This window comes from Mercenaria mercenaria, chromosome 10 (genome assembly GCF_021730395.1).
Source record: "Mercenaria mercenaria strain notata chromosome 10, MADL_Memer_1, whole genome shotgun sequence".
In the NCBI taxonomy this organism is placed as follows: Eukaryota; Metazoa; Mollusca; class Bivalvia; order Venerida; family Veneridae; genus Mercenaria; species Mercenaria mercenaria.
Genome location: NC_069370.1, coordinates 16,908,581 through 16,921,876, shown reverse-complemented (window position 1 = coordinate 16,921,876; position 13,296 = coordinate 16,908,581). Strand labels below are relative to the sequence as shown.

Genomic DNA, 13,296 nt, shown 5'->3' with positions numbered 1-13,296 from the left:
TTTTAGTGGTTTTCTTTTCCAGTGCGCAGCTCTGACGTTTGACGCTGTGACGTATAAGATCTAGCAGTGATTTTGTTTTAGAAACAGTATATCTCAAACAGTGATTTGTCGTTGAATAAAGTCATTATTTGGAGTTTAGATGCGAAGGAATTATATCATGAGGACGCAGCGTGAGCGATGCAATAATACGCATCTGGGGTAAGACGACAAACAATGCTTTTATTCAAGAGCAAATCACTGTTTGTGATATAATATTTCAATTCTATTATTATTCTTGAAGATATCCACCAAATATATACCCGTTTAGTGCAATTTTCTTTTCCTGCGCGCCGCCGTAACGTTTGGCGCTGTGACGTAATACTTGCGCCGTACAATCAGTGAATGTGTTACATAATAACAAACAGTTTTAATCTTCTGAAATAAATCGCGTCACGCTAGGATTGAAATAAAGATCACCAAAATATATCTAGTGCGTATATATAAATGATACAATCAGTCAAGGATTTCATCAAGTTGACTTTTTTCAGTTCGAGCCTTCAGATCATATGCACAAGCATTTTTGCTCAGTTTTACCCGAACCTTTATAGATTTATTACTCTGTAAAACCAATTATCCGACATTTTAATGGCAAAATATGTTTCAATTAAGGCCACAGGGAACTAACTGGATTTCTATAGGCACAAATTGTAGTGCTTTTGATAATATTTAGTCCTTTCCTAACATTTAAACTTAAATGCCACCTACTCAAGATAAAAGAACTATGCAAGGCATCATGAAAGTGCAAAGAATTTAGCTGCTGACCATCACTTTTGGGCACTTTTTCTCCTTGATTTTGGTAACCCGCATTCCGGCAGTGATTGTTTTTATCATCATGAACATGCTGTTTCGGTAAAACATGTAGTTTTATCACACAATTTGTATCAGTCTATATATTTTGGCCAGTAATTCATGGATTAGAATTTAAATCTATGAAATAAAATAGTTATCGAAAACACCGAACATATTTTACACCAATGATAGAAAATTTTACGTGGTAAATATACACCGTGGAATACCCTATATAACATGATTCAAGCTGATCTAAATCGCAAATCTAACCAACAACATCTTACCGTCGTGAACGTAAGAAAAAGCCTCCAACCCAACCACGCAAAAAACAAAACAAAAACAAAACTATATATCTTGTTTTGTAGCAATTTTATCTGGAGTATGAGTACGTTAAGTTAGCAAACAGCACCCATTTTACATTTGATATAAAAATTCTGTTCTTTTATGTTTTTTCTTTTAAATACATTAAACATATTTTTCAGAGAGTTTAGCTCCTTCCACAACGGTTCCGACCACGACAACAACGTTTGCAGTACCAACAGATAGTAGTAAGTTAGATAGAGCTAACCTTTTTCTTTTTAAATTTGTATCCGAGTATCTAATGTTTCATTTTTAAGGCCAGTATTGTATATATAAGCATGGCTTTAAAAAGATAAATCGGTTTTCAAGAAAGCAACACTGCTCCCTTATGAGCTATTCTTAATGTCCTAAACATAATTAGATCTGTGTGTTCACAGTTATTAGCTAAAAACAATTTGATTGTATTGATGGAACAGAAAATAGAAGATATCTTTAAAATTTCTTGTTTATTCTAATTCTGGTAGAGACACCTAAGGCCAATATTGTGCATATTCTCGTCCTGAAAATGTATGAAAGTTTTAAGTTAGGACTACTGGGTTCCAAAATCTAAAATGCATTCAGTTTAAAGCTCAATGGCTTTTGCCAACTTAAGTTGAATTCCATGAAGAAAAGATACAAAGCCAAGAAGAAAAAACTAGTATCCACTTTGGGGTCCTTTTGTTCAAAAGGTCGGTAAAATTCAAGAATATGCCTCCATTTAAATTTAGTTTGTTTCTAAAACGTTTTATTCCAGGAGACAAAAAGTAGGTACATAAAAAAATAAGTTGCATAAGAGAAGTTATGGAACTCCACTGAGTTAACAAACACTCGAAGTGGTTTAAATCCACTTCCTCACAGCTTTTCACACCATAAACAAGGGCGATAGAGCTTTTGGTCACAATTATGATAATCGAGCAAACATCTTTTAATCAAACATCAAACTGTCAAAAAAAATGCATCTGTAGCTGCTGTAGCTACTGTACTATGACGTCCTTGATTTAGTTTAGTTTACTTGTTTGCATTCTGTATTCTTCATATTGTAGTTTCCGATATTTTATGAATGATATAATTAAATGCATATACTCAACACGTGCAAAGCAAATTGCCGCGAACTTCCCGCGAACAAGTAGCTGTGAACTTCCCGCGAACAAGTTGCTGCGAACATGCCGCGAACTAGCTGAAAACCATTATTACAGAAATTGTGTACAAAAAAGCATTTACAGAAAAAGTGCAAAAACAAATAAATTAATAGGAATCAGGGAGGATATAAATTTATTGAATAAACTTGAATATTGAGGTTGTAACAAATTCAAATTGTCAATGTCTGAACAGCATTTTGTGTTTTAATGATAAAATATGTTTGAATTCTAACTCTTAATTGTCATTTCAATAACAGTGTCTGAGTGCATGTATTCATTTCATCCCAATGTTTTTTCTTCACACTGCTTATAAGTTATATGTATCACTACAAATCTGTCATAGTTTTACATCAGTGAATCATCAGACTTATGAAGCTTAGAAATTGTCAAAATAAGCTAGTTTTATATTTCTGTTTAGATATCTGATACAGCTCTGCAAAAATTTAAGCATATCTATTTCATTTTCAAAATTCCTTATATTTATTGAGATATATGAGTATAGATATTAAACATAAATTTTCTGACTTACCACAAAAAAGCATATATTCCTATCAGCCTCTAAGAATCACTTATGAAAACTGTCTGTAATACACAGATTTCCTTCTAAACATGTCCAGAATATCTAGTTGTAATTAACTTATCAGACTCATACTGTGACCTTACAGATAACCTTACAAATAATTTGATCTACAGTTACCTGCTCTTATAAAAGCTCTTCATTAACAGTTTACCAAAAGATTATAATCTTCTAAGTTCTTCTCGCGAACATGCAGCGATCATTGGTCTTCCTGCGAATATCATGCGAACTAGTATCAAATCAATCGCGGCATGATCGCGGTAGCAGCGAATATCCCGCGAATACTTCCTGCGAATAGGTATGTTCGCGGCATGTTCGCAACATGTTCGCGGCATGTTCGCAGCTTTTTGGCCATTTCGTAAGGGTATGTTAAACCTAACCCTAACCTTTAGTCAGTATAATGTCCAGTCAAAACGTGCGTACAACCAATAGGGGCGATTTAATGTTGACCCGAAAATAGTCGCCATCTAACTCGAATGAAGTCCAACGAAACAAACACCGACGAACACAGACTTTTATTATAATTTCAGGCGGGAAAGAGGTTTGTGCTGATGGCTGGGAGCAATGCAAGGATGGCACGTGCGAACCTTTCCATTGGCTGTGTACAGAACATGACGGCAGTGCGCCAATTATCGGTTAATTGAAAATTTATTGATAAATCGATTGTTGTTTTTTAATTACATAAATGAAGATTGGAAATCATCTTGCTATTTTGTGAACAAAACAAAAACATCATAGTCCTAAAATGAAAATTGACTGTAAGAACACATTTGAAAGTTGCAAACCCCAAAGTATATTAAATTAATATTTTAAAGCAGATTTAAGAGTAGAAAACATTGGGAAATATAAATAAACAATATCAAAGTGTTTTTATTCACATATCTGTCTTTAATCGTGGGCCGAAAGCGAAACTACGGTAACTGTACATAAAGAAAGACAAGATACAATAGTTTCACGCTTAGCCCCCAAAATGAGTCTTAAGTGTAATGTTTAAACAACTAATACACATCACAACTGCACATCATGGTTGTTTTCTTCACATTTTGCTGAGTAAATGTGTGGGGTGTTTTGTAATTAATACTGTCTAAGATATACTGAATATCACAGCAAAGTGCTTTCTAAATTAAGAAGTATTAGTTCCTTGCTGCTTTAATTGTTACCGCTGAAATGCTGAAATTTAGTGTTAGAAAGCCATCTTAATGACACTAAAACTATTTCTGACAAATCAATTTATGGTTCAATATTTGGACACATTGGAAGCATGAAGCCAAAGACTAATGGTAACATGCTGTCAAGCTCAGCTAATTTATACTACAATCTTCCTGATACTCGATACACATCAATATATCCAGTACATTTCAGAAAATGAGACAATTGCGTGCCGGCATGTTTTATCCATTACCCTAGTTCCTCCGATAAGAATAAATCGGGTCACAAAAAAAAAGGAAAAAAAAACATTGGAAAATAAAATAAAAGAGTTAAAATCACAAAGATCTATATAATGTCTTCCTTACAGGAGAATCAATGTAAACATTGTATCAATTGTGTTATATTGTTATTGTATCCACATTTTTTCTTTACGATATTGGTGCAACTTTATTTCTGTTGGACTTTCCAAACTCCCGAATGAGACAAACTGTCAGTATCCACAGCACAATCTGAAATAATATCAACATTCATTTTTTAATAACTGTATACAAACAGCATAGAGCAGTATACACACAACTCAGTGATATAAATGTGTTGACTGTCGCTCGCCAAAACGTGTTGGTCATATTGTGTGTAGCCGATGTTCATGTCGTGTTCTGAAGGGGTTTTTTCCGCTTTATTTTAGTCATATTTCTTGCGCAAACGACTGGCGCTTAAGAAAGTAGCTAAACTATCAAATACAAGTTGAAAAGCAATGAAAAGCGGACTGGGTGTTCATTGATTTTTGCTTTGTTTGTGTATACAATAGAGGTACTTGAAATGATTTTAGGCTAAAAGGGAAAGGCAACGTTTTTCTAAAGTTTGTTTCGTCTGCTGGGATTTCTTAAATCATTTAAAGAAGTGAAAGAATTTTCAAAATCGAAGTAAAATTGAGAAAGTTATGAGCATTTAGATATTTGGTCAAATAGGTGGTCATTTTGTTTCCATGGCAACAAAAACAAAATAGCGGATTTATTAAACTTTTAGATACACATTTAAACTGTATTTACTGATTTCTGTAAAATAATTTTTCTACTTTTTCCAGCTATAGTGTAAGAAGTTATAATGTTTTACACCTTACACTCGAGAAACTTATGAAATTTAATCAAATTAAAAGGTTGTTTAATAAATAAAGAATTCAGCAGTGTGACGTCATAAACACACTAAAATGGCTGCCTCCTTGATCAGCCATTTTCTTAAATTTCAAACTGCCATATCTTTTTCAATAGTGGTCCGATTTAAGAAAAAAATATTTTAGCTTTATGAAAGGCTTGATGATGGCTTTCATAATAGAATTAACTTATTGTTAGGATTTCCTTACCCTTTAAGTTAACATGGATTCATATACTAATATTGTCTATTAAATATTTAGGCTTTTAGCCAATACATGTGAAAGCCATGGAAAGCTTTTAAAGTTTAAGTTAACATGTTTTCATTCCTCTTGTCTCTGAACCTTTTTGTAATGCAGCAATTAAAGTAAGTCTCACCCGTTTTCAACTTTTTGAGTGGCGTCTTACCATAAACACTATGACAGGTTTTCCAGATCAGAAAATAAATATGTGATAATAGAAACATTTCAGAGTGGTTGAAAATTTTTACAAAGTCTAGATCATACAAAACATTTTCATCACTAACTGGACTTTTCTCTGAAAGCCTTATCAGGAAGCTCAAAAAGGACTGCAATATGCAAAGAGGGTGGACTTAAGGTTTGAATTTCCTAACTAATACAATTTAGACTGTCCCTAATCATTTCAAGAAATTCTACGGAAGCCGATAGATGTCCGACTTTAATGCAAGTATATTTTTAACTATTGATAATTCATTTATCCGAAAACCAGAAGACACTTGATATGAAAGATTATAACGGTCAGCTTAGTTTTATCAAATAAATATCCTTTACTTACGACATTAAACATTCCAGTGTTTCTAGCGATCTAAAAAGATATAATGACGAAAATGTCGAAAGTGTAAATGCCTTATACCCGTCTTACGATTATATTTCTTTACTTACTTTGTGGATTTGTGTAAAATAAATCCTGCATTACCTGAAAAGCCCCTAAACCGGCAAATATACCAATAGCAATTCCTTGGTGTCTTTCAATTTCTGTCCAAATGGCTTCGTAACAACCGATCTACAACAAGATGACTATCTTTTGATATCACAATATATCATCTCAACACTGAGACACATGTACAACGAGTATTTGTACATATATATTATTTACATATATAATATATTATATTTTCGTAATAAGTTACTTGTTTTTAAGTACCGGAACAGACAATTTATTTTAGAAGTTGTCCACCAATTGAACTGATAATGTTATATATTTAGCAGTCTTCATTTTTGAATTTTATTTTTCAGACGCATGCATCATTCCTTTTTGTTAATTTGTGGCAATATTATAACTGCATTGGACATAGTTATGGTACAGACTGATTCATCTTACAATTAATAGACTTGTTGATATCATATCGCGTTTTAGAATATTTAAAGAATGTTTCTGGATGTGTTCACATTTGAACCCAGTTTATACTTCATTAAATGCGTAACAAAACATCTTTGTTTACAAATTCTTCTTAAGAATCTACAAATATTTACCTGAATGTATTTCACACTTGACGCCCCGTTATTCAAAATAGTCTGTATGGCCGCTGCCTTATCCTTGGTACACACAACTGGTGCAGCGATAGTTACTGGTGTTACAATACCTGCCGATGCTACCTGATTTGGAAATTCGTTAGGATCAAGCTTGTGGTTCCAGACTTTCGCTTTCTTGAAATCGTCTGGTCCGTCCACCCCACAACATCCAAGCTAACAACACATTAGAAGAAACTGCACTTAAAAACAACTAGATAAAGATCTCGTCAACACAGTTTATTCCAGTCTGAATATACATGTATTAAATACCTGAATGTACAATATACATTAAAATTGCACTGAATGCATTAAATTTACAAGAGGCTTATGTCTTATTAAATTTAATCTGTCATTGAAACGCGATTTCAGAATTTGAAACAAGATGTTGCTGCTAAAGCGTGATCAAAATCCCAGCATCTGTTATCTCCCTTAGCGCTTCATTATTTGTTGTGGACCGTGAAAATCACATGACCATTGGACAGGAAAAAGAATTTCAAATAGAGCTTTGTTATTTCCGACTTTATCTTTTCCTTCATCACATTGCCCTTAGAAAATCTGAACAAAATATTGAAACGATTTCAGTAACTATAAACCCGAATTTACTGTAAGGGGACACTACTGCGTAGGAGATTAAATCGTGATACTAAAATTATAAAGGATAGATCTGAAAACTGTCGTAACTCAAAAAAAAAAAAGAAAAAAGAAGTTACAACAGCTTTTCATTCAACCCTCGAAATGTGAGCTAATATTTCTAGGATGAAGAGCATATAACGCTCCACTAAAATATATGTTGATATCGCCTCAGTTCAAATACAGCTAATCTTATTAGCGAATGGCTCTTTCCCTCCTTATTATACAAAATTAAAGAACATATTTAAACAATGTTTGAATCTCATTTACACAGATAAAACATTCTTTATTTCAAAACTGGTAATTAATCTTAGAAACCTGAAACAATTGAGAAATATTTCAGTTTATCCAAATATGAAAATGTAAAAAAAAAAATACAATCAGGATCGACTTTTACTGCTTTTTAATGGTTAAATGGTATATCAGCGCACAAACTGCAGTTTAAAAAGAAAGAAGAAGATTTTCTGACTCTATGTTACTGCAAAACATTCTAAAGCCATGTTCTCATACCTGTTTATTTCAGTAACAACAGCGTTGTTACATTATAATTTGACAAAGGAATTTTATGCTAAATCTTAAGTCACAAACCTGTTTTAGCAACGAAAAAATCAGTTTAGCCCACAGTGCTATTACTTTGTTTATTTGAGATGGTGGTGTATTTAAAAAGACGAATCAAAAGCAACAAATACATGCCCACTGCAATACTAAATGTGGTTTCCAGACAATATTACCACCAGTGCGGCACTTTCAAACACAGGTATATATTATAAAGATTATAAAGAAAAATGCTCAGTGAGACATAAAAACCTTAAAAATCTCTTGAGGTGTTAACTTATATATAGATATAAAAAGTCAACTTTACAAACCAGTCCCATAAGTGCATTCCAAGCTAACGAAATGGCGCTGTTGGATGTACTTCCTTCATACAGATCTAAAGAATCTAAAAGCGGCTGTTTAATCTTCTCGTCTATCTGAAATGTCATGAAATTCTTCTTTTGGTAAAAGACATTGCTACAGGCATTTTAAAATCCTACTGTCAAAATAAAAGGGGTCTCTGCGGCCGAGTAGTTATGGTCATTGCCTCTCACCGATGTGGATGTGAAACATCGCTTGGAGTGTTGAGTGTTGAATACTTCCATGTAAGGACGCTGGCTTTAGAAGGTCGATGGTCAACCTAGGTGCCCGCCCGTGCCCTAAATAATGCTTGAACGGACACTTGACGTCTTCCTCCACCATCAAAATCTGCCGTATGATCTATAATTATGTCAGAGCTGTTATATTTCGATCACTTCAGATCGTTTATAACGACATTTATGTTGTGTTAGAGTACTTTTTGAATTTTTCAGCTCGAATAATTCGGCTTGGGTGGTTCTAATACTCTTGCTTTAATAGCTTTGGGTATTGTTTAATCACCCGTTGGATAAGGTGCCTGCTTTTTAATTTTGACATTTGGCAGTGTCTGTGATATGCAGGTTACGTAACGTCAAATCCCATCTCTAAATTCCAGTTTGTTTAATTCTACCGATTGTTTTCTCATATAGGGTAAAACCATTATTTCAACTGGGGACCACACGCCGCATTTCATGGAATTGCACTTGTGTTTATTATTGAAGGTTCCGTGTGCACCGCCATATGAATACTACTGCGGGAGTCTTTAAATTATATTCTGGTACTTGTAACATGTGTACATGTTGAGTTCTGCTCAACCTGAAACTACAGAGCGTGGACGCTAGCTGACATTCCCACTACTGTCAAGGAACAGGCTCAAACAAACCGATCCTGTAACATTTTCGTTTATGCCGTGTGTGGCTATCTGTGGTTTTTCACTTTTTCTGTTTCAATATAATATTAAACCTTACCTACTGTCACAAATATACATTCCTTCCTGGTTTCGCTATCAGGACAAGGACGTTGGGCACTATTTTCTAACAGAGTTCAGGACGAAGATGCTGCATTTTCCAGTACCTTTCATGGGTACCCAGGGTCAATAAAAGCTATATCTGCTAATCAATATTTTCTTCTTCCCAATGATCTTCAGACAGTATTTTTAACAAAATTAAACATATATTTGAAACTCGAGGCCAAGTCAGTTTGTTTATAAAAAAATGAAACACTAAACTTAAAGAGTCATCCATCTCTATAATGCTTAATTTGGAATCAAGGCCTCGGTCTTTTAGAACTGAGTTAATTATGTCGAGTTGTAAATAGACTATAAATGTGGACATTTTGCATGCTTTTCCACTGACAGTCAGTAGGTGGTGTGTGTAGAGGTGGTGGTGGAACCATTAGTAACTTACCTGTCTACAGTATCTTCTATCAATTTAAGGGTAGAACTTTTTATACAGGCAACTCACCATACTCCTATTTGTTGCGAACAAAATGGCAACCGTGGCTTCGCCAATAATTATCGCTGTAAGGAGAGCCGCATACTGCAAAAACATTTCATACGCATACAGTTTTGCCACAATATAAAAATCAAAATGTCAATAGAGATCGGTATTGCGATAAGTTTTTGTTTGAAAAACAAATAAATAGGCCGAAGTTTTTTAGTCTAATGGAGACCTTTTACTTTGCTTCTGTGCGAGCAATTGCAAATGCACTGACAAATGCATTGGCAAGCTGAGAACCAGGTAAGTCAATATATAAGCCCAAAGAGACTCTTTCTAAATCAGAGTTGTTTCCTTTTATGTAACTTGTCGTTGGTATACCAGGATATGTACTTCACAAATCCCTCAGTCTCAGTTATGTTGAACATTTGCATGATAAACGCTTGTAGAAAAGGCTAATCTTTTTTTCCGGTGTGTAGAACTTGTTTCCCGATTCAGCTTTGTCAATATAAGATTATGAGATTTATATTAAAAAAGTATTAAATGTCTAAAATAAGGATATGATATCAATATTCTAGTTTAACCTTACAACTATAAGCATCCACTTTGACTGGCAGCAAATTCCGCAGTAAGCCCAGACAACCAGAGTCAGAACCGCCACGCCCACAATGATAAATGCCGTAGATGCTCCTCCCACAAACTCGGAAATCTTTACATTCTAAAATGAATTATCGACGGGGATAATATCCACATATAATGGCAACAGATTGTTAAGTTTGCTGCTCTACCACCAATTTCGAGACAAATATATCTTTACACCTTAGGAAGAACGGCTATCAGGTCCTAAAATATATTTAATGCCAACTAAACCCATATAATAATTACTGTTATTATAAATCCATAAATAACTTGCGGCATTGTATGTACTACTTTCATTTTAATACAAATATAAACTGACAAAATAAAAATCTGTATCAAACAAATAGAAAACCGCGTATCACGCATTTGTCTAGACTCTTTTTTGTAAAATTCTTGAACCTTTCCTGCAAGAAGTTAAAAAATGCATAATAATAAATGTCACGATATGGCCTTCCTGGCTTAAAATTACAAAATGCTATTCTAGTTCGTTTAAGCATTTTGTTACGTTTTTCGATCGCGGGAATCCATCAATGTTACATCATTAGATCATAACGTTTCAACAGTGTGCGTACTTGATCTGGAATTTTGTATTCGGCTCTCGTCGATCCATGTCTGGTAATATCCACTCTGTTATAAAACATCGCAGATAATAACAAGTCGAAAGATTTCGTTATACAAACCAGAAGTTGTTTTAGAGGGGTGATTTAATGTCCGTGCTTTAATTGTTCCGGTTGTTGCTAGGCATTGCTAAATATTATTATTATTACCTCATTGTTTTCCGAAAATCACGTTAAACTGAAAGCATACCCAAAATACCAGGTCGCAAGAGGGTAATAAACATTGTCATATTGGACATGACTATATAACGTTAGGAAGGTGTTCTCTTTTGTGAGATATTTCAACGGGAATCGTCGAGGAGTGGAGAGAGTGGTAGTGTAGTCGAAGAGATACTACATGTAATACATTATATAGGATCATCGATCGATATCCTTTTAAAGTATTCTCGTTTCACAAGACTTTTCAACGGGTATCGTTGCGGGGCGCGGAAGGGTATAGATTGTAACCCTTAAAACAGTGGATGAGATACTTTTAGCAATATATTAAACGGGACCATCGATTCATGTCCTTATGTCCTTATCTACCAGGTCACAGTAATACGTGTGTTCGAATACCTATAGAGTTAGTATAGTTTAGACTAAGTTTTATTAACATTTACCCTGCTAAATTTCTAAAATGGACTTGTCTCATGATCATTCAATTTGGGCAGTGCCACTTCTTATTCAAAGAGGTGTTTATTGAAAATATACTGACGAATAGCGAACAGTGCTTGCACGGAGATGCAGGCTGATCTTGGTCTGCACTGGTCACAAAGGCAAAATTACTTGCCGCCAGCAGGCTAAATGTTAAGGATAGCTTTTGTAAAATAAAGTCCATCTTAATACTAGTAGAAAAGGAAACGTTAAATCGAACCTCTAATTTATCTCCAATTGCTGCTGGAAGTTTGTCTTGAAATTTTGAAATTAGCTCCTTTCCATATTTGTCGACATAATCAGTTGCATACTTCACAAAGAATCCAGCAACGAGCAATACAAGACCAATCACCTGAAATACAAAAAAAAAAGAACACTAAACACCCCAAAAAATTGAACACAACGATACAAACACAGTTTTCATCTTTGTTAACTTGAGGAAATATTTTCATTCACAGCCCGGAGGTTTCGAAATCAGGTTACCCGTACTAGTATCACCCGTTCATTGAACCAAAGTAAGAAATATCTCATGCCGTGACCACAAGACGAACCATCCGTTAAAAGTAAGATTGTTTCTAAGTATACTACAAAAAAATGAAAGTGTTTCTTGAACATCTTGTATTATAAAGATAAAACATACGGCTATTAGTGTCAAGCTTTGTTGAAAAGTGCTACAGTTTCCGCTGTAAATATTCGATTTAAGAAATATTCTCAGCACTATCTCAGGTGCGAAATTCAACAGCATGCAGGTGAATTACGTCGAACATGCTTGAAAGAGCATGAAATGAGGAAAAAGTCTAAAAGATTAATAAATTTTGAAACTGAGAGAAAAACGTACAAAGATCACATATAGTACAATTTACATTGATACATTACCGAATAAGATCAGAATAATTATTCAGAGTTATTAATGATGCAAATTTAAATAAAACCGTGCCAGGTGATACAATATTATTCTCATAAGAACTTCCTAGAAATGATGGCACAGAATGCACCAAAAGCAAAGGAACTCTAGCACATAAATTAGATATTTTTTTTCAGTTGGATGACTTACTCCAAAAAATGTATTTAGAAGAACAATAATAGGTGATCCATACTTCTTGGCGGCACCCATTGCTAACTCGCAGAAACGGTCTTTTATGACAACGATGTATTTTATGTCGATACCATTTATCTCAGTGGTCCAAGCTTGTTGTTGAATATTTACTCACTACATGACAAATATATCAAAGTAATCTTTGAGGGCAATATGTTTCGTTTTTATCTCGCAAAATATACTGAAGCAGCATCCAAATATTATTTAAATGTTTTGTTGAAGCCTTGAGCGTATCTACCATTTTTGTGAAAATCTGTTTAAAACTTGCCTTTAAAATGTGTTTTAAGTCTGCATAATATTTTTATCAAATCGCGTAGTTACATAAGGATTATAAATATTGAAAGTATCGGCTGCTAAAATGAAAAAATCTAGTATATTTGTAATAAAAATAAACACTTTTAGCATATTTGATAAGAACATTTCCCTGAAAATGTTACATTCATAAATATGTATTGCATAAACACAAAGTCTTGCCAAACAAAAATCTACTTATACTAATTACTCCTTAATTAATCCTCGTTTTAGCTTTTTCACCTTATATATCTGAACTAAATATAAAATTATGCTCGTTTATGAAAAAAGCAAAACTTAAACTACATATTGTCTTCTGTGACTATGAAAAAATCAAAATCTTGACTAATC

At 33.9% G+C, this 13,296-nt stretch overlaps 2 protein-coding genes across 5 annotated transcripts in view; one reads left to right on the top strand and one right to left on the bottom strand.

The window, feature by feature from the left end:
* LOC123559748 (mucin-5AC-like) overlaps window positions 1-3,633 on the top strand; it is a 24,266-nt gene extending 20,633 nt beyond the window's left edge. For all 3 annotated transcript variants that reach the window (XM_053552342.1, XM_053552343.1, XM_045351810.2), the window contains exons 11-12: window positions 1,311-1,376; window positions 3,414-3,633. In XM_053552342.1, the coding sequence (XP_053408317.1) occupies window positions 1,311-1,376; window positions 3,414-3,523 (176 nt within the window). In that variant the 3' untranslated portion in view covers window positions 3,524-3,633. The remainder of the gene's footprint in view (window positions 1-1,310; window positions 1,377-3,413) is intronic.
* Window positions 3,543-13,296, bottom strand: LOC123559749 (tetraspanin-18-like). Of its 2 annotated transcripts, none has more exons than XM_045351813.2 (9): window positions 13,189-13,296; window positions 12,613-12,768; window positions 11,779-11,910; window positions 10,259-10,387; window positions 9,697-9,771; window positions 8,209-8,313; window positions 6,674-6,886; window positions 6,117-6,203; window positions 3,543-4,541 (listed from the first exon to the last, which is right to left on the bottom strand). In XM_045351813.2, exons 2-9 carry the CDS (start codon window positions 12,670-12,672, stop codon window positions 4,461-4,463), a joined length of 882 nt encoding a protein of 293 aa, XP_045207748.2. In that variant the 5' UTR covers window positions 12,673-12,768; window positions 13,189-13,296; the 3' UTR covers window positions 3,543-4,460. The 2 variants fall into 2 exon arrangements, with proteins under 2 accessions (XP_045207748.2, XP_045207747.2); XM_045351812.2 differs by having other exon boundaries at window positions 13,157-13,259.